We start from the raw sequence: 20,322 nt of genomic DNA, 5'->3' as shown, positions 1-20,322 counted from the left end.
TGGCTCTAACAGCTGTTAATAGGTTACCTATACCATGTCTTGCTATGTTCTTTGTGTATGAAAAGTTGCATTATTATACAACATTTTTTAAACAGATGACAAATAGGGAGGTTTGATGAGACAAATAGGTACTCCATCTCATTAAAAGAGTTTTTAAAAGACAGGTGGGAAAGTGGTTAGTATTTTAACAACGTTCCCCTACCTCTAACAATTAACTCTTAAATCCAAGAAACATCATTTGGTAGAACAATTAGACCTACAGTTCTACTTCTTTAGTTTTTTGGGGGGAGGGTGAGGAAGGGTGAGAAAGGTCTGGATCCATGCTTTCACTGGACCTTCTGATGAGGAAACTCCCTTTGCCAATGTAGATCAGAATCTGTTTGTGCTATCTGAATCTTAGAGAGGTTGCCTGGGGCACTCAGAAGTTAAAAGCTAGTCCAGGGTCCCCCCCCCAAAATTCTCTATGTCAAAGACCAAACTCATATCCAGGTCTCCTTGGCTCTGAGTTCAGCTCCCTTTTTTAGGCCACAAGTTTTAGCAGTAGGTTTTTATTTGGATATAGTCATTGTTTCCCTCAACTCCTGTTATGTGATCTGGGAATATGCCCAACATAGCTGATTACAGAATTAATTATGTCTAATCACCTTGAAATTGGAGAGACTACTCAGGCTTTCCCCTCCACCCATCTCCACCCAGGCCTCAGTGGGCAGAGAATGTTGCAATATCTTTCCCTAAATCTGCAGCTTCCGTTGGATTCAAGTCATAGTGATTCATGGGAGGGCTTCTGAAGCACAAGTATTGATGTGCTCACCATTATCTCTAAGGGAAACTTCTTTGAATTGTAAGAGCCAATTCATTTTTCATGCCATACCCATTAAGGCTAGCCTCTTAACCAGAATTCATGCACAGGTTGAAACAGTGTTGAAAGTAGCCGATACCTGATTAATGGTGATTATGTTCATGTGGCCCCATTCCCCACCCCATACTTTCCCTCTGTATCAATTCTTTGTGATGCACAGCTGTGTATGGAGAGAAGCAGTGAAAAGAACTGCTTGCTCTCTCATTTCATGTCACAATTTAAAGATGTTTACTTTAGCAGTGACTGGAGAAGGTGGTAATTAGAAGCACAGCTTGGAATGCAATCATGAACTTTTTTAACAAATAAAAAATATAGATAACCGAGTAAGAGCCATTTAATGGTTAACATGGCTTTTTCAGATTGCTTTTTAAGTACTGCTAACCCCATAGCAGATGGGAACATAAAATTTCCCTATCTGCTCAAGGAGATGCATGCCTGAAAGGAAAAAAAAAATTTTAACTGTTAGCACCTAGGCAGGCATTTATTATCTTTCAAAATACGTCTCTGGAATAGGACTGTGTCCCATTCTAAGCTATTACAGAAAGGAAAACTGTTCTATATCTCAGTGTAGCAAAATAAATCACTTTGGATCATTGCTTCCCCTACCTCCCTTCTCTATTCTCCATAATAAACATAAAAACTGGTAGTTTGTGATTAAGTCCTTCATCCTTTTTAATCCCAAATTTGGGGCAGTATTTCATATTCCTTCCACGATGTATGCTGTATTAAACACATATCTCTATTTAGGGTTAAATATCTAGTCCATCCATGACTTTTGGAGGTATCGGCATCTGCTTCTAAATGGGCATTTTCCTGGCTTGCCAACATCCTGTTACCAGCAAGGTCTTATTCTTAGAGACTTAAAATAGGCTCACACACTCACAGCATGAAGTACTTTGGAGGATCTGAACAGGTACAGAAAGAAAGAAAATAAAGAGAAATCCTGAACACTGGATCCTTTGTTTCCTATACAATGTCTTAGGGATTATGAAACAAAGCTGATTAGTGAAGCTAAATCCCATTCTGCAAAGCTCAGCCCCATCACCCACAGAACTCTGTTATTTTCCTGGGTTTTGACACACCTATGTAATGTGTCCAATGGAAAAGGAAAATAAAAATCATACTCAATAAGATCAACTTAACCTGTTGGACAATGGTCTCTTTTCAACCATTTAAGCTGTTTCTAACGAATAATTTTTTTTTTTGAAGTAACAGGGAAATGTTCCTGGAAGACCAGGCACTGATCCTCAGTAAACTACTACTTACCTATTATGCCATATGAAAGCAGAATGGGGCAGCTGATAGCCTTCTTCCTCTAAACCTACTTTTACACTTGCATAAGAGGCTTGTAAAGACCCACATCTTTATTAATCTAGAAATGGCCCTTCTGAAATTAGACTGTGTTCCTGTGGCCTACATTTTCAAATGGCATGTGCTATTTGAATGCAATAACTTGATTCCAAGAGACACCAATAAAAGGCTTTCTCTTCAATAATGTGAATATTCAATTAAATGAAAAACATACCACAATCCTGTTGTGGCATTTTTCAGGAGTGCTGTGTCCCCAGGAACTCCTAAAACACACTAAGGAGTATATACTAAGTGTCCAAACACCTGGCATAAATTCAGACACCAGTTACAAAAATCCATTAGGCCCTACTCACTAATGTGAAGCCTTGTAGATAGAAACTAAAACAGAAAGTAAGGGAGGATTAAAAACAAGGGATGGGTTGGCTAAAACTTCCCTGATCAATAACTGTTTCGAATAGTGACCAGTAGGTGCTGTCTTTCCATAAACATTCCTGGATCACACCAGAGATGAATGCATAGAAGACTGAGGGCAACACTGAAATATACTTTAGAAAGTCCCTCAGACCTATTTGTTGCAACAAAAAATAAATATACACATATTTTCCCAGAACACCCACTGCTAATTTATTGTTTTGGGGGAAGAACAGCATATGCTTCAAATGCTTCCTTCCTCCCCACCCATCTATTCCAACACTAACATCCAGAAAGATCAAAGCTTGAGTGAAAGGCCTAGAGAAAACAGAACCAGATCTCCAAACAGTAAGGCTTACTGGTCTCTGATGCCATAAGATATTATTATACAGAACAAAAGAGTTCCATATAAAGGTTTCTTTTTGTTTTCTTGCCCTTTTCTTTCTTAAGTGACAATGAACATGCCTCCATTTGTCAGAGAGAAGCTCAATTGTAATATATGATGGGATGAGGAAGGAGAGGGCAATCTGAGGTCTCTGGAATTATGTCACTATACCCCAGGCTACCTTTCAATAATATGAATCCTCAGTGGGACCCTCTAGCCCTGGCAAAGCCACTATTGCCAGCCTATTTACTATTCCTGCTACTGTACACTCCTAGATGCCAACTTCTGAAAACAAATATATTTAAGGATGAGAGAATGTTTCCACATGACCTCCTTTCTCCCCATCCCCCCCAAATAAGAGAAGTGTATTAATAGGACAAGAGAGAGGAAAAACTTACAATGTAACTTGAAATTTTTGTGTGTGTAAATATTTTAAAAATGAGTTGCTTAGCTTCTTACATGCTGACTCAAGTATAATTTTGATAGGAAATTTTTTAAAAATCTGCAGAATTTTCATTTAAAAATAATCACATATTAGGGTCTACAGTATCTGCCTATAAAATGCCTAAGGCTGACATTAGAAGAAATTGAAAATATACAGTGGTAATAAAAGTTCTTCATGTATATTCTTTACATAGGCCTTGTAGGAAAACAAGCAAATATATTCTGATAAGACCCTGCAAAGTCTGACAGACATATATAAGGATTCACCATACACGTATATAAAAATCATGGCTCCCTCAAACAGAAAAGTGATGTCTAACTTAATGTTATATAGCTAATAAAATTTGCTACCAAGACACTTAGCTAAAATTCCATTGATGCTATTCATAAAACATTTTTAGGAATTAAATTATTTTAGTTTTAAAAAAATTTATGCATTTTTCCTACTTTAGGAGGAACTGTAGATGTAAAGAAAAAAAAGCAAAATAAGGCAAAGTCACCAATAAAAATATGTCCTCGTTTCTGCCAACTGTCAGCATCAATAATAAGCTGAGAGGATAGTTTCACAAAAGGCAGGCAAAACATGCACATCAAAAACACCTCACTCATCAGTAGCTTTAAAAATATGGCCATGTCCTGTGAACTATAACACTGCTTTTCCAAGGCCAAGTTGAGCAGAGATCATCAGCAGCCTTCCAGATCACTTCAGGGTCAGTTTAGAGCTGAAGGGCAGAGCGGGTGGAAATGCTGGCAGCAAACTGGACTGAGGGAAATTCTGCATTACTGAAGACAGCTTGGGGATTGTGTGGGGGAGAGGGAGAAGAGTCCAACTGGCTGCAGAGGTTAGGAGGAGAAGGCAAGAAAATAATCTAGGCCTCTTGCATTGTTTCCTATGGCAGAATGAAAGAATTTTTTGAAAGACTGCTGTGAGAATATCCTTTGGATTCCTGCTCCTGCACATTATTGCAACATCCCAAAACAAACACATTTAAAGATGAAAGAATGTTTTTACATGTGACTCTCCTGCCCTCTAGCCTCCCCCCCCCCACTCCCACCAATGAGAGAAATGCATTAATGGGAGGGGAGAGGAAAGGAAAAAGAGAAATTCACAATTTAACCTTAAATTTTGTGTGTGAATACCTTTTTAAAAATGGGTTAGTCTTTTACATAATGACACAAATACAATTTCAATACAAAATCAAAAGCAATATGTGGAATTTTCATTTTAGAAAGACTGCATGCCTCGGAGGCATTCTGGACAAATATAGTGTCTAATTTTGGGACTTTCTCCTTCAAGAGTTAGTGTATTCTCTGGGGGCAGTAGGCTCTCATTGGAAGCAGAGTGGTGAGGCCTGGGGGTGGGATGGGGTGGGGATGGGGTGAGAAGAGGGACCAGGGGTTTCTTTCTCAGCAAGTTTCTGGTAACTAGTTTGTGGTGTCAAAAGGGTAACTGAGGAAACTATGGTAATATAATCTGTGGAAATAGATCAAAGTCTAGACGGGTTTTTAACTCTGGTGATGCATCCTCTTTCATTCTAAAAGTATTCTGAGTTTAGGACATACAGTACTATGGGGTTTATGGATTTAGTCTTGCCTGGGCAGATGCTCTCTCCATTGAGATCAGTACCTTTTCCATGCCTGCATAATAAATAATAATAATGATGATGATGATGATGGTAGTTTATATTTATATGAAAATAAGAACTGGAATTATGATTGCCCTGGTAAGGAAACGTCCTTTACTGATGCAGGCTGGCATCTTCTCTGCAACTGAGGGAACTGTCAAGGCCAGTAAGAAGTTAAACAACTTGTCCAAGGTCATAGGCCAGTATATGTCAGGTGAGACTTGACCCAGATCTTCTTGGCTTTCAGGTCAGTGATACCATATTTATAGAATGCATATTTGTATTATTATTTTTTTTTTACATTTATGAAGCACTAAAACAACAAGTTAGGTAAATGGCACAAATTATCATTCATATTTTATAAATGTGGAAACCGGGTCTCAGAGAGGCAAAATTCATAGTCAAATTGCTAGTAATTTTTTAAGAATTAGGATTTGAGGGGCGACTAGGTGGTGCAGTGAGTAAAAAAGCGCTGGCCCTGGAGTCGGGAGGACCGGAGTTTGGTTCTGGCCTGAGACACTTAACACCCACACAAAAATACTAGCTGTGTAACCTTGGGCAAGTTACTTAATCCCAATTGCCCTCCAAAAGGCAAAAAAAAAAAAAAAAGAATTAGGATTTAAACCAGGACATTTCTGACTAAAAGTCTAATGATTCTTCCCTCCCTCCCCGAAAAAAACCCAAACACAACCCCAAAACTATCTCTTTAGTTTTTGTGAGTTATTCACCCACTGGCAACCTTCAGGTGAAGAATTTCTCTACATTTACCTGGTCTGGTCCTCATAAAAAATATACCCTAGTCATTTTGAGGTGCGTATGTGAATCCTTTCCAACTTGCTGAGATCTTTTAGAGTGGGAACTCTGTTGGTACAATGTCCAAGAACCCAGGTCACCTCCATACCATCAGGAAACATGGCAGGATTTAAGTGAAGGTAAGAACTATCTAGGTGGGAATTACAACAAATGAAGGGATTTTTAAAGAAGATTGTAAATTTTGAATTAGAACTCTGGATACAATATTACAATTAAAACTCTGGCTTATATATTTATAGAAGAAGAGACTGGTTGAATAATGTGTATTTATTTAAGAATGGAAAGGAATCATGCTACATTATACTTTTGAATTAACCAGGCTCAAATGAACTCCATTCTCAGGTACTGAAAGAACTGGAAGATGTAATCTCTAAGCTATGGTCACTCATCTTTGAAAGGTCTTGGGAAAAGGGAGAGGTGCCACAGGGAAGAATAAATTATATCAATTTTAAAAGAGGTTAAGAAAAAAGAGTCTAAAAACTATAGGCCAATGAGCTTACCTTTGATTCTTAGCAAAAATTTAGGATTGTACCTTAAGCAACTCCCTAAGACCTTGAGAGACATTCCAGTTTGGGAGATAAATTTTGGTTATGGACAGAAGCTTTCAAAGAACATTATAGTTAGCACAATGATGGAGAAGAATGAGAAGGAACCTTAGAAATCGTCTAGTCTAACTCTCTTCTTTTACAGACAAAGGGATCAAGGCTTAAAAAAGCTAAGTGTGTTTCCCAAGGTCGCACAGTAAGGGGGTAGGCCTGTACCATAGTACCCAGTCCAGTGATTCCTAAAACTAGTATTTTGCCACTTAGAATAAATGGATAATATTCATCTAGAAAAGGAAACAAATGAGAAAAGTGATCAAGGTAGCAGAAAAAAGGGCAAAAAAGTGAATGGAAAGAAGGGAAAATGGTTTTATGACAGGTTTGGGGAGAGCAAAGCAAATATGATATATGAATACCATCACTGCTGCTGTCTCCCTCCACAATTCAAGAGGAAGGTCATAAGGCTATGTTCACATTAATAAGTCTGGTTGAGCTCTACTGTTTGTCCAGCCTACTCCTAACTTTCAATCTTATGGCTTACTTCTTTGAAATTCAAAGGCTTGTTAAATTCTTATCAAAAGAAAAAAACAAACAAACCACACCTGTCTCCAAGAGTCAGTTACAGTAAAAATCTGTCTGAAGGAAGCAACTAAGGAGGTAGCTCTCCAAGAAAAGTCATGGTACAGGGCCATCTGCTTCATATTCACTTAGTCTACTAAGTACCTGTAAAATCTGAGCATGGAAACAGTTAAGGCTTAAGTGTTAACACTGTACTCTGATATCAAGAGGTAGCTAAAGAACTTGAAGGAATATACTTGCTTTGCTATTATGCTACTCATAAAGACCACTAGCCACCTAGTGTTATGGCTGCGTAGATCTTGTCCAATTTCAGGCTTGGAGAGAGTGGGTAGACTAGATGACCTCCTGAAGAAGTGCAGACTGAGCCAGAATCTGGTTACTATATGACTTGGGGAAGACTCAGCCTCTTTAAGCCTCAATTTTCTCATCTGTAAAGTGAATTGTATCATATAGCCTTAAAGATTCCTTTCCTCTTTAGGATTCTATAACTGACTTCAATTTCCTTATTTGCAAAATAAGGAAACTGAAACTAGTTACAGAAATATAAATCAGGATATTGGGTACCAAATAATATTTAAGGTTCCTTCTTGTGCTGAAATTATGTGTTTTTTGTTTCCATAGCGAAAGGTTTCTTTCTCTCTCTCATAACAACATATTTGGTTGTCAATGTTCGTTATGGGACTGGATTTTTTAAAAAGTACTTAGGAACTACTGGAGTGTTCAGATTGATAAAAAAAAAATCCCTTTAAAACTCAAATGTGTTGCAGAGTATTTTCCTTTTAAAGTCTGAATTTTATTTTATTTTTTGGCAAGAGTGTCATATGGACAGAGGAAAGCATGTAGTAGAAAATGAGTGGAAAAGTGATCAGCTCTAGAAGACTCATTTTGTGGGCTGTTAGCACAGTGTTTGGAAGAGCAGGCATTTAATAAATGCTTAGTGACTTGATCTAATGGGAACTAAATCATGAAAGTACACACAAAGACTTAAATTTAGCTCTCCTGTCATTTAACACAGTCTTCCAAAAGCTCAGGGCTGGGTCATGGAACAGAGGGGTTCCTAGTTTTTTCTTAAAAATCCCCTAGCACCTTCAAGATTTTTAACATTTTGCCAATACTCATTTTATAGAACTATTTTTAAACAGTTTAGTAGCACAGGGTTCTTTTTCCCCCTCTCCTAGAATACTGCAGAGAGCAAAAAAACAAAATAGGAAGGCAGTAGGGATGGGGTGGAGAACTGAAGGTCGTCTGGGGTAACAGGTGCTGACTCAGACAGACACATTATCAAGTTTCTTCTGTGACACAGCATTCTAATCTGTACAGACAACCCTGCACACATGTGAGTCAGTAAAAGATGGGGGAAGGGCAGGGCAGAATACAAACCAGTAATGAGCAAATGACATTAAGCAATGTGAAATGCTTTGTCTATTTTGGTAACTAACTTTAAGCTGGCTTCCCCCTGCCCCGCCCCTTCTTTTAAAGTGCATTACAGGGACCAAAAACATGTGTGTAACTAACCTTGCTTATGTGGGGGTCTAGGTTTTGAAGGGCTTTCCTAACACGTTAAATGACTCACATGATGATAGTGAGGACAGAAGTTTGGTTAGGAACCTGCTTGCTTCATTAGATAGGCTTGGCAATATCATAATCGTAAGCTGACACCTTGATATTTTCTAGCTTTATGGAACGGGTGCTGCATAATAACTTGCCCCTTCTTTGATGAACTTTTGTCAGAACAATAAATCTCAGATAAGTGGGCTTCAATGAGTCATGGGACTAGATTAAGTTTCTGGGCTAGGGTAGTATAAAGAACCAAATTTGGAGTTGAAGAACTTCAGTTCAAATTCCAACTCTGCACTTTGCTTTATGTGTGACCTTGGATAAACTGTTTAACCTAAGACTCAGTTTCCTCATCTGTACAACAAGGGGGGGTTGGACTAAATGACCTCCAAGGTTTCTTCCACTTCTTTATCTATGATCTTAACTGTGTCCTAAGCTAGGCATCTCAAAATCAATATATCCCATCATCCAGTTTCATAACCTTGGAGTTATCCTTGAATCCTCATGCTTCCTTACCTCAGATATCCAATAAGTGGCCAAGTGTTAATTTTGCCTCTTTAGCATCTCTACCCTTCTCTTCACTCATGCTACTACCACTCTAGGTCTCTTAATTACCCCTTCCCCTTAAATTTCTCTCTCTTTTCTCTCCTCTTCTCTACTTCTCTCTCTTTTCTCCCCCTCTGTTGCCTTTCCCTCTTTCGTCTCTGAAATTGGGACTTTCCTATAACCTCATATCAAGATAGGTCTAATGTGGTCCTAGGAAAGGATCATCCTATTTACAGAAAGACTTGTGTCTTAATATTCTTTGGGTTACTATTAGGGATCATATTTGCAATTTATAAAAGTACTTGTGATCATAAGTATTTTTATATTGAGAAAAAACTCTCTCCTCACCCTCACAACAAATCCATGTGCTCACTGGCCATCATTAAATTCTGCTCCCCACCTGAATCAAAACTGCCTATCTATTCAGTGCTATACAGGCTGCCAAATGTTTCCTCAACCATTGCCAAAAGGATCCCGAGTTAAAGAGTATACTTGTTTTGATACAGAGAAACATGGGGAGTGTTAGTAACAGACTTGGGAGAGAAAAATGGGCATTATTTTAAAAAGATGTCATATGCATATGTAACTAGAAATCAGAATCTGAAAACAGTAAACATGGATACAATTATACATTTTCTTCTTTTAGGCACCGATGAAAAATTTGAAGAAAATTTGTTTTAGCCTTCTAATATTTATTATAAACTAGATCTAAGATCTGCAGAGAATGCTTAAGAAATTTAACCACTCACTGCATCTATTTTAAATGAATGTTTTCTAATCAAAGTGGAATCTTTCATAGGAAACTAATAGGAAATCTGAAGACACAAAGAAACATCAAACACTATGTGTTAAAACACACACATAAATGAAGTGATACTGAATTCAAAACTTAATTTTGCTTCGATAAAATGTAAACTATTTGAGAGCAAGTTTTTTTTTTGTCTTTTTTTATCCCTAGAATCTAACAGTTCCTGGCACAGAATAAGCACTTAATAGAAGCTTGCTGATTAAGAGAAAAATATTTGTTTCATCTTGTTTGCTTCAGAATTATAAACACCTTATATACCTCATACAATGTCCTAATCACCAAAGCCAATTGCCTCCTTCCCAGTTTTTCTCCTCCCTTGACTTCTCTGCAAAATTTCAAAGTCAAATGACTTTTCTTTTTCCCTTGCCATTGACTCCTTTCTGCTAGACATCATATTCTAAAATATTATGGATTCTACCTCTGAGTGGCTCCCATCTGTCCCTTCTTTTCCATTCTCAAATTTAATAGGACCTTGTTACCTCTTGCCTGAACTATTATAAAAGTTTTTAACTAGCATCCTTCTTTCAAATCTATCTGTGAGATTTGAAGCTCCATGAAGCCAGGAGCCTTGTCTTATCTAAACTTTTTATCTCCCTCGGAGCTTAGGTTCAGTGTTTCACATTACTTATTTCCATCCTGTTTGCTCCTAATTCCATACTTTTGTATATGCCATTCCCCAAGTCTGCCTTGGAATCTTTTTCCATTTCCATCTGGTGAAAACTCTTTACTCAAGGTACAGCTCAAGAGATGTCTCCATGAATTCTTCCCCTAGTCCATTTCTGATACCTCCCCCCCATCTAGAGTTGGTCTATTTCTTCTCCAAACACTCATGCCTCTGTCTACTGTTTGCCTATTCCTATGTACTTATTTGATTCTAATTTGCCATATACAATTATGTGTGTACATGTATACACATATATGTACATACACACCCATAAATACGCACACATCAACCCTCTTCTCCTCCTCTCCATTAAATGGTAAGCTCCCTGAGGTCAGGGGATTGTTTTTTTTCATATGTTTATTTTCTGTGTCCAGTATAACACCTTATGCATATAGTAGGTATTTGGTAAACGATATATAAAAAAAAATCCTTTGTTTAAACACAATACATGCATTTTCTGAATCATCTTACTAATTCTGATTGATTTCTGAGTTTGGACAAGGGAAAATGACATCCTCATTTCACAGATGAGAACATGAAGGTATAGAAAGGTTAAATGATTATCTAAGGCCAGACAATGAATTAGTGTTATGGCTTGTGAATGTAATCTGCTGATTTTTAGTCTAGCGTGCCATCCTTTTCTAGCTAGGGAACATGATCTGTTTCTGTATTTGGAAAGAGAGGTCAGCCACATCAGTACAAGTGGAGTCAGGAAGTCAGGAAAGTTCCACCATAGAAACTCAAATAACCCTAACAAAATTTGGAGAAGGAATATGGAAAGTTATAAAATGGGCTGTGTAGGTTTAAACCCTGGTGAGGAGTTATCAAGGGGGCAGAGTTGCTTAGTGGATATAAAGCTGGCTCTAAAGTCAGGAAAAGCCACATTTTAGCTCTTTGTGTGTCACTGGCTGTATGACCCTGGATAAACTTAGACAATGCTCTAAAAATCCAAATTTCACAATGGCTACTGATCTGCATTGGTAGAGGGGTTTTCTCCAGGGAGAGATCTCTATACTAATACTTCAGGTATGAACAAAAAAGCTGTGAAGTGATCCTATGTATAAGAACTCAGATGATTTGAAGCTAAGATTATGTAAAATACAGCCATTTGTTCCAGGCCAATGGAAACATGCAGTGTGAATCTGAACAATTATTCAGACTAATCACATTATATGCACTAATCACACAACAGCTACATCTAGCCTGGGAATGGTATGAAGCAAGGTAAAAAGGTGAAGTTTTTTAAGAGGATGAGAAGTGACTGAAAAGTCTAAACGTGGACCTCCTTATTCATTCACAGTCTGCTGTTCTCATAGTCACTCTCTTCCTCAAAGACAAGACTATTAAGCTACTATTTCAGGAGAAAAAAAAAGAAAATGAAAGAAGAGGTTGTCAATTATCTTACTATAAAATGTTAAATTATGGGATATGGTATTACTAGTAGATAAAATAAATTTCCACTTTGTAAACTGTCAAACACACAGACATCTTACCGTCAAGGACAACGCCATGCAGACAAAGGTGAATTTCTTTATATGTGTCGCTGTCACTGTGTTGCTAGTGCTCACCAGTTTGTTGCTGGGATTATTCTGGGAAGAGAAGATGAGAATTAGTAAAATATTAATGAGCAGGCACTGGATTTCTGGATGTCTCTATTTTACTCCTACAATGTCCTTGCAGTCTCAGCCATGTACCTTGGTACAGCACTATCTAGACTACTTTTCACCCTAGGATGACTCTTGCTGCCTGACTTAAGGGTGACACAATTTAGAATCTTAAGATTTGGGTGGGACCTGGGAGGTCTCCTAAACTATCCTTTCTCACCCCTGCCAGGCAGTCACCAACTGTTATATTTTCTCCTCCTCACATTACCTGGTTTCCTATTTAATGGGTATACATGTTGCATCTGCACAGTAGATTCCAAACTCCTTGAGGGCAGGAATTGTTTAGTTTTTGTATTTTTGTATCATCAAGTATGTGAGAAAGAATGTGTTAAGTAGAGGCTGACTGGAAAAGAGTTAGATGTTTTGAATTATATCAGTTCCTATGAGGAGGGTACTAATATCCCACCATCTTGAATATGAGTGAAAGAATGGGAGTGAAAGCATTAAGTTTTTACTATGTATAAAGCACTGTGTTAAGTAAGCAGTGGGGATATAAAGAGAAAAGTAAGACAGTTCCTGTTCTCAAGGAGCTTATGTTCTAACAGAGAAAAGCCACACATAAAGGAGGGTTCAGCTGCAAGTCAAATGGAAAGGTCCCATGAGTCTTAGGTTCAGAGGGTAGGGCTGATTCTTTAACATTATTTCCATTGATAACCATCTGTTTCTGATGTTGAGCCATTTGACAGTGCCAATGGGACAGTGGGAATGAGAACTGAGCCTTCATTAGTTGTGGCTCCTGATGAGGCAGTTGTTAGGACCCATCTACATAAGGAATGTGTCTTGGATGATAAGAAGCAGGGCTGATAATGGAAGAGTGTGTGTGTGTGTGTGTGTGTGTGTGTGAGTGTGTGTGTGTCCAAGGGCTCTTGGGCTCAGGGTCCTGCACTCTGCATTGTCTCTGGCTATCAGTGGCAGTTGGTCTGGGTGGGGATGGCAGGCTGCCCCTCCATAGGGGTTGTTCCCCTGGACAATGGCTTCAGATCCAGACTAGATGGAGGGTCGTCGTCAAGGGGGGTCACTGATATTCTTGGAGCTCTGATGCTTACTTGCCCACTGGTGGCAGTTAGGTGACAGTTGTTAAATGAGTGACTAGGAGGCCCAACTGTCACAAAAGTAATTTTATATATATATATATATATATATATATATATATATGTAAATATGTTTGTCTGCCTATGTATCTACCCAGGCTCGTCATGAATATATTTAGTCACATAAATGGCTAATATAAACAACTCTTTGGAACACCTGGCTCCACTCATTCAGCCTAATGAAGTATACACAATCAGGGATATTAGATGTTCCCTTTCTAATATAAGTTAGGTATTAAAGGAAAATCAAAAGCTAAGATAATTTCCTCTCCTCTTTCTTCCCATCACCTGCCCCAATAGTATGAATGTGTAAATGATCACAATTACTTTAGACTGGTAGCCGAGATACATCTGCTCCTCTACAGAACAGAGCTATGCCAGTGTATCACAGAATAGTCTAAAGGGTAGGACATTCCCCTCTCCATCTTAAGTCAGGATCAAATATGTAATTGTGATAACTCAGGTGGTGAACTATGGAAATGAGATATTCCTGGGGCTAACAACTCTGCCATAAAAGTATTGTGAAAGTCTTAATCTCATAGTAAATAGGAGCCAGTACTGTGGATAGAGTTTCCACATAAAATATACTGCCTCAGAAGGAGGCTTCAATTTAGGATGAACTAGAATAGAATCCTCGACATTTTAGTTCCATGGGCCATATGTGATGGATGCTGGACCCTCATTCCATATAATCCCACACTTCTGAGACAAAAGGGGGCCCCACCGGCCTGGTCATCAGGGTCAGGGGCTCTACTGTTGCCTGAAGGAGTTAAGTCATTGAGCACAGAAGTGCTTCCTTACCATGTGCCAGGGACTGTACTGATCGGGGGTCACCTGGTCCCATCACTATGTAAGCCTTAAAAGGGGTAGCCAGGTGTGTGAGAAAGATTATGGTAATAGGGCCTGACCAGAAAACAAGCAGAAGTTCTGAATTTGGCATCGGTTCCTGTACAGAACTGTCAGTGAGGAAGAAGACTAACAAAGTCAGGGAAGTTCATTCTCATTTCATGATCATAAAAATCATATTGAGAGGATGGAATGTGGCAAAGCATAAAATGCAGAGACTTTTAAAGTTCTTTTACTTGCCTTCAATCATGATTGTCAAAGATATTTTACTTCTTAAAGTGAGAGAGTCAGAGAGATGGAGACAGAGAGACAGTAGCAGAAAGACAGTGACAGAGATAGAAACAGAAGGGCAATGTGATATAGTATATAGAAAACTGGCCTTGATGCCCAAAAGACAGAGTCCCATCTCTGACACACACTGGTTGTGTGACCCTGAGCAGATCACAACCTCTCAAGACCCCATGCAACTAAGACTATAAGTTAACCAATCTACAAGCATTTATTAAATGCTTACTATGTACCAGACATTGTGCTAAGGCTGGAACAACAAAGAATGGCAAAAAAAAAAAAAAAAACCCAGTATCTGCCCTCCAGTAGCAGGTCTGATAGGCAAGACAACATGGCAAGGTGCCAAACTGCACTGGACCGAGTTTCCTCATGTGGGAGTTTGTTATACTAAGGAAATCATAGCTCCAGTTGCTGTTTCATCCCTAAATTGTCTGCTCTACTTAAAAAGGAATTCTGCCGTGTATTGAAAGATGACAAGCATAGCTAATCCCTACAGAGTCAACACTAGCCAGGAGTCCTCTTGGTGTACATTTAACTGGATTTGGTAAAATTGTGAGAACAACTCTCGTACTCTCTAATCCGTGAGTAAGCCACAGATCGGAACTGCCAATACAGTAGACGCAGTCTCCATTACGGTGAATGAGAAGCAGTGTTCACATATATCGAACTGGTTACAGTTTACTGGGATATTTGGAAACGGTAGGTGGAGTTTTAGTAGGATTCTAAATAACAAGAGTTTCTGGCTGGAGGTGTGCTTGTTAAAAGGATTTTTCAAAGCTTTCATCCTCTGGGCTTAAAAGTAAGTGACAATATCATGAATAAAACAATGTTTTTCTTGGATCCATTGATCAAAACCCTACAGTGTGTGTATTGTTCAGTTTTATTATTTCATAGTAGCCAAAAACCATTTTAAATGAAACATTCACAGTTAGGAGGCTTTGACATTCTGGTACCTCCTATCCTAGCAGGTTTATTTGTCAGCTAATACTCTCTGAAAGGTAGAACTGAAATCTTTATTCTGATGGATTTACTTAACTATGAGACCCCCTCTACTCCTCTACCTCAGCCTCTAATCCTTCTGCTTCTCTTTCTGGTTTTCCAAATCTATTCTGCACACACATTTTCTGTCCTGAAATTACTTCTCGCCAGGTATAGATCATGAAATTTCGTTTAATTTTTCTATAAAAATGTAGATTTTACCAGATGATGCATTTTAACCTAGCCAGTTTATAGTAGCCAGAATTGCTTTTTAAGCTGTAACTTTGATCCTCTTTTACTCAACTCACTTTCTCATTGCTCTCTGAGTGAATTACTATTGTTATGAGTAGGAATGAGCCTAGAGTTGGCATAGGGAACGCCTGATGAGGTTCTCCCCCCACCCAAATCTTGTAGTCTAAGACAGTTTCTGTGACTTGCCCAGAGTCACAGAGACAGTGTCAGGGTAGAACTTTAGGCCACGTCCTTCTGATTTTAATGTGCAGGCTCTTCTCCATCTTCTATCCTCTGTTATTTCTTCCTATTGTTACAAGTAATAAAAATTCTATTTGTGTACAGAAGGATCTCTTCAGCCCATTATTCTTTTTGGAAGCTTTCTGAAGTCTTTCTTATTCTCTTTATTTTAGAGGGGCAGTGTGAAAGACAACTCAATTGTAAATTATTTATGATAATTTGGACAGACCAGGCTGAGGTTTACTCATTAAGTCCTGTATGCTATTCCGGGAGGCTTTAAATTAAAAAAAAAATTTTTTATTTCATTCTGAACTTAAGAAATAAAACAAGCATTTCTATAACATAGCAGAATAGGAAAAAAAAAAAGATGATTGTATGTGAAACTACAAATCTATGATAAAATAACTTGCTGTTCCTTTTAAATATAAATGCCTAAAGGCCACAAGGGGGCAGGGCTGCCGGCTGCTCCTGTTCTGGCCCCATCTTACTTAGTTTTATTTCACTTTCTATGTCCACAACCTATAGAGGGTTGAAAAGACGATTAGAGTCTGTGGCTCTGGAATCAACTAGGTCACCTCTGATATTGCTTTTACTATCACAAATGACTTCTTGTGAACTAACTCCTGGCATAAAGCACAGAGTCAGCAGTGAGATAGTGTAGCTCAAAAGCAAAAGCCCTTTGGTTATTTTTAAAGAGACCAGGGAGGTGACAGTCCTGCTGTCTTCTGTCCTGGGCAGGCCAGGTCTGGATTTCTGGGTTCAGCTGTGAGTGTCATATTTTTGGAAGAACATCATTGGTAAGCTGGAGAACACCCAGAAGCAGGCAACCAGGATGATAAAATTTGCTTGAAGAGTATGGCATATGAAAATGAGTTGAAGATATTGGAGACGTGAATCCTGAAGAAGGGAAGCTCTAAGGAGGCCATAATAGCAGTCTTCAAGTAGCTGAATGGCTTCCAATGGAAAGAGGAATTCAACATGTTATGCTTAGACCCCGAGGGCAGATCAAGGAATTACATATGGAAGCTGCAAAGGCAGAGATTAAGACTTGATGCTGGAAAAACTTCCTAAAGCCTACGGCTATCCCAAAATGAAATGGACTGCTTTAAGAAGCTGTGATGAACAACACCTCCCTACAGTTCTTTACCCAAAGACTGAAGAAAGACTTTCTGGAGATGCTGGAGGGTGGATTTTTTCTTTGGCACAGGTGAGACCAGACTGACTGAGAAGTCTCTGCCAACTGGAACACTCTGTGATGTATGATCACATTAACTATGACCTCTGACCTCACAGGAGCAGGGTGAGGTTATGGATAATGATATAAACCTCTGCTTCATGCTCTGCAAAAGTTAAGGTTCCACTGTTCTTCATTAATATTTGTAGTAACTGGAAATCAGTTCATCATAGGTACACTTTCCATATTTGATTCAGGACAGATTATTTGTACCTACACATGATTCTTTTAAAATCTAGCCAACTTGATAATGAGAAGAGTCCAAAAGTTGGATGTGCCTCATTCATTTCTGGGTAAGTGGATACTGACACTAAGGGTTTTCTGGGGTACACATCTATTAGGTCAAGACCCAAAAAGTCTTAGTTGTGCAAACTAAGAGCACATCGCCACAGAGACACATTCATGTGCCTAAAGCCCAAGAACTAAATGTATGCTGAAGCTCTATTTCTGAATTTAAGTCATGGCTTTTACTTCCCTCTGCAATGAAAGGTCAAGGAAGCATTTGGTTTAGATAACAGATAATAATAGGGACAGCTGACTTTTAGATAAGGCTTTAAAGTTTGCAAAGTGCTTTGCATATATCATCCCATTCAATCTTCATGGCCTCTCTGTCAATCTCTAGATAGTTATGTAGGCAGGAATCAACAGTATACCAGCAGAATTCCAATATTAACACCCCCGCCCCCTGCCCCGTGAGTATCTAGGTTAGTTTTCTAATAGGAGTAACCTAAGGTGATTTAATAGAGAGCCACAGGGATAATAACTGCACTATTAGGATGCTTTATGTTTCCTGAAGAAAAATCCTTCTCAATTACCTAGCAACCAAGTCTGGGCCTTTAGATTAAAACTGTGACATTACCAAAATACTGTAATAACTTTGATATTCAAGGTGAAACTGAAGGATCAGGGTGGTGTGGGGGAGAGAAGGGGAGAAAGTAGAAGACAAGAGAGTAAAGGGGAGAGAGAGGTGAGGAGGGATGGAGAAAGGGGGAGAGACAGACATTAAGGGAGAAGACTTGAGAGATACTCTACACCACAGGCACTCACCTTGTCAAAAGCAGGATAGACGGCTCGAATTTCAGTCAGCCAACCATATGGCATGTGACCCACAGGGTATGTAGCTGTCAGAATTGCCACTGCCTAGACAGGAAGAGTCAGCAGACTTAGTCTGGGCATCAACAAAGGTGCCTTCAAATGCTGTCCTTTGAGATGTTACAAAATGAATGTTTCAGGTTTAGTGATTTTGAGACATCACACCTCAATGGGAGATTAACTCTTCACAAACAGCAAAAAGGAGAACCGCTGCTCCCCACAGAAAAGAAATGACTAGGGGTGGCCAGGTAGCACAGCAAGTAAGAGCACCGGCTCCAGTGTTGAGAAGACCTGGAGATCGAATCCCGGGCTCAGACACTTAGCACCCACCCAGAAACACCTGGCCGTGTAACCTTGAGCAAGTTACTTAACTCCAATTGCTTAGGGGCGGCCAGGTGGCTCAGCGAGTAAGAGCACCGGTTCCAGTGTTGGGACGACCTGGAGATCGAATCCCGGGCTCAGACACTCAGCACCACACCCAGAAATAACTGGCCGTGTAACCTCGAGCAAGTTACTTAACCCCAATTGCTTAAAAAAAAAAAAAAAAGAAATGACTAGACTGTTTTTCCAGAGGTACAAAATGCAACTAAAGATTAGGCATAGTCTCTACGCTAGCTAACCTTGGTTTCAGGACATCAGGTTCCAAGAGAGAAATAAAAATGAGTTCTTTTTGCCTTCACCTGTTAAAATTACCTTAGAATACCCTGTCATCAAGGCCAAAGATCGCCATGAAGTTTTGCAAAATCTTTGCTATCATGAGAATTTTAATAGGAATCCTGTACTAAAGAAAAGCAATAATGTGTCAAGCAATTTAGCTTTCTTGATTGTTTTATGTAAGAGGATTACACACACACACACACACAAGAATTACAGCATCTCTAAAAAAGGGATCTTTGGACCAGCAACAACTTTTCAAACTCATTTATCTGAATTGGGTCCAATAAGCAGTTTGCAATATTGACTTTTTCCACACTCCATCCTATTTGCTTAAGAAATCTGGAATCTGTCCCTGTAAGGCATAATCTAAGCCCTGACCTAACCCCAAGACAGGGGAAAAAAAAAAACCAACCTTAAATACTTAGCATGTAGTAGTAGTAGTTGTAGCAACAGTTGGCATTTATCTATCACTTTAAGACTTACAAAGTATTTTCTACCCAATATTTCACTTTATTCTCACAATAGCCTCATGAAATAGGTAAGAGAGACCACATTATTCCTGTTTTTACAAATATGGAAAGTGAGGAAAAGAGATATTAAAGAGATTATTTGCTTAAAATTGCACAGAGCAAATGGCAGAATTGGGAGTCAAACTCAGACATCTGATTCCCAATCCAGTTTCCTTTTCAAAAACATTCTAAGTGAATGAAATTCAGTTTCTTATTGATAACTCAAGACTATGCCATGGTCATGAATTACTGCCCCGGGAGTGAATAAATTCATGCTTCACAAGGGATCCTGTATTATGCAGGGATGCCTTATGCTGTATTTTCATAGCCCACAGTGTTAGGCTTTTGGAGTTCTTGGGTTTGTTTTTTATGGGTTTCCCTTGTCCTTTGTTTCCAGGCTGTCAGAATTTTTTTTGCTACTTTCTGCCACTTCTTTGTAGATTTCTCCTATTTGCTTAGGTGATAGAAGTCAGATGATCGAATTGTCAGTAAGAATGGAATCTAAAGTAAAAGTACAGGAGAGACTGTGGAGGTTGTCCATGAATAAAATATATAAGCTGTAGTATATAGGTTTTGTATTTTTTGATTACTTCTGGATTCTTGGATACTGAAATGTTATTGTGTCTTAATTAAATCATAGAAAAATGACTCTGACTTTTTGCTATAGGACATAATTCTTTGCCTAATTATAGTATCCTTTTGAGTTAATAACTGATTAGATAGCTTTGGTATGAATGTACAAAGTATTACAGACTTTATGAACTTTGAACAACTAGCCCTGCAAACAGCTCCCCTGCTATGGTTAAAAACAAAACAAAACAAAAATTTAAAAAACAAACCTTTCTTTTTTATATCACATTTTTTCTCATCTCATGATGTGGCCTGGATTCCCTCTGGGCTAATTTAGAAATTGCTTTAATATTTAATTATGCTCCAGATTTTCTTTTC

The 20,322-nt window shown here is 38.7% G+C and overlaps 1 protein-coding gene across 1 annotated transcript in view; it reads right to left on the bottom strand.

Moving 5' to 3' along the window:
* Positions 1-20,322, bottom strand: part of ANKH (ANKH inorganic pyrophosphate transport regulator) — a 168,468-nt gene that overhangs the window by 35,807 nt on the left and 112,339 nt on the right. The window contains exons 8-9 of the mRNA XM_069101417.1: positions 18,164-18,256; positions 12,038-12,133 (exon numbers count right to left, since the gene is read on the bottom strand). Of these exons, the coding sequence (XP_068957518.1) occupies positions 12,038-12,133; positions 18,164-18,256 (189 nt within the window). The remainder of the gene's footprint in view (positions 1-12,037; positions 12,134-18,163; positions 18,257-20,322) is intronic.

This window comes from Petaurus breviceps, unplaced genomic scaffold, assembly GCF_028583685.1.
Source record: "Petaurus breviceps papuanus isolate PSGF00001 unplaced genomic scaffold, PetGlider_PUasm1.0 47, whole genome shotgun sequence".
NCBI lineage: Eukaryota > Metazoa > Chordata > Mammalia > Diprotodontia > Petauridae > Petaurus > Petaurus breviceps.
The sequence above is the reverse complement of the archived record's forward strand: the minus strand, read 5'-3'. Positions and strand labels throughout refer to the sequence as shown.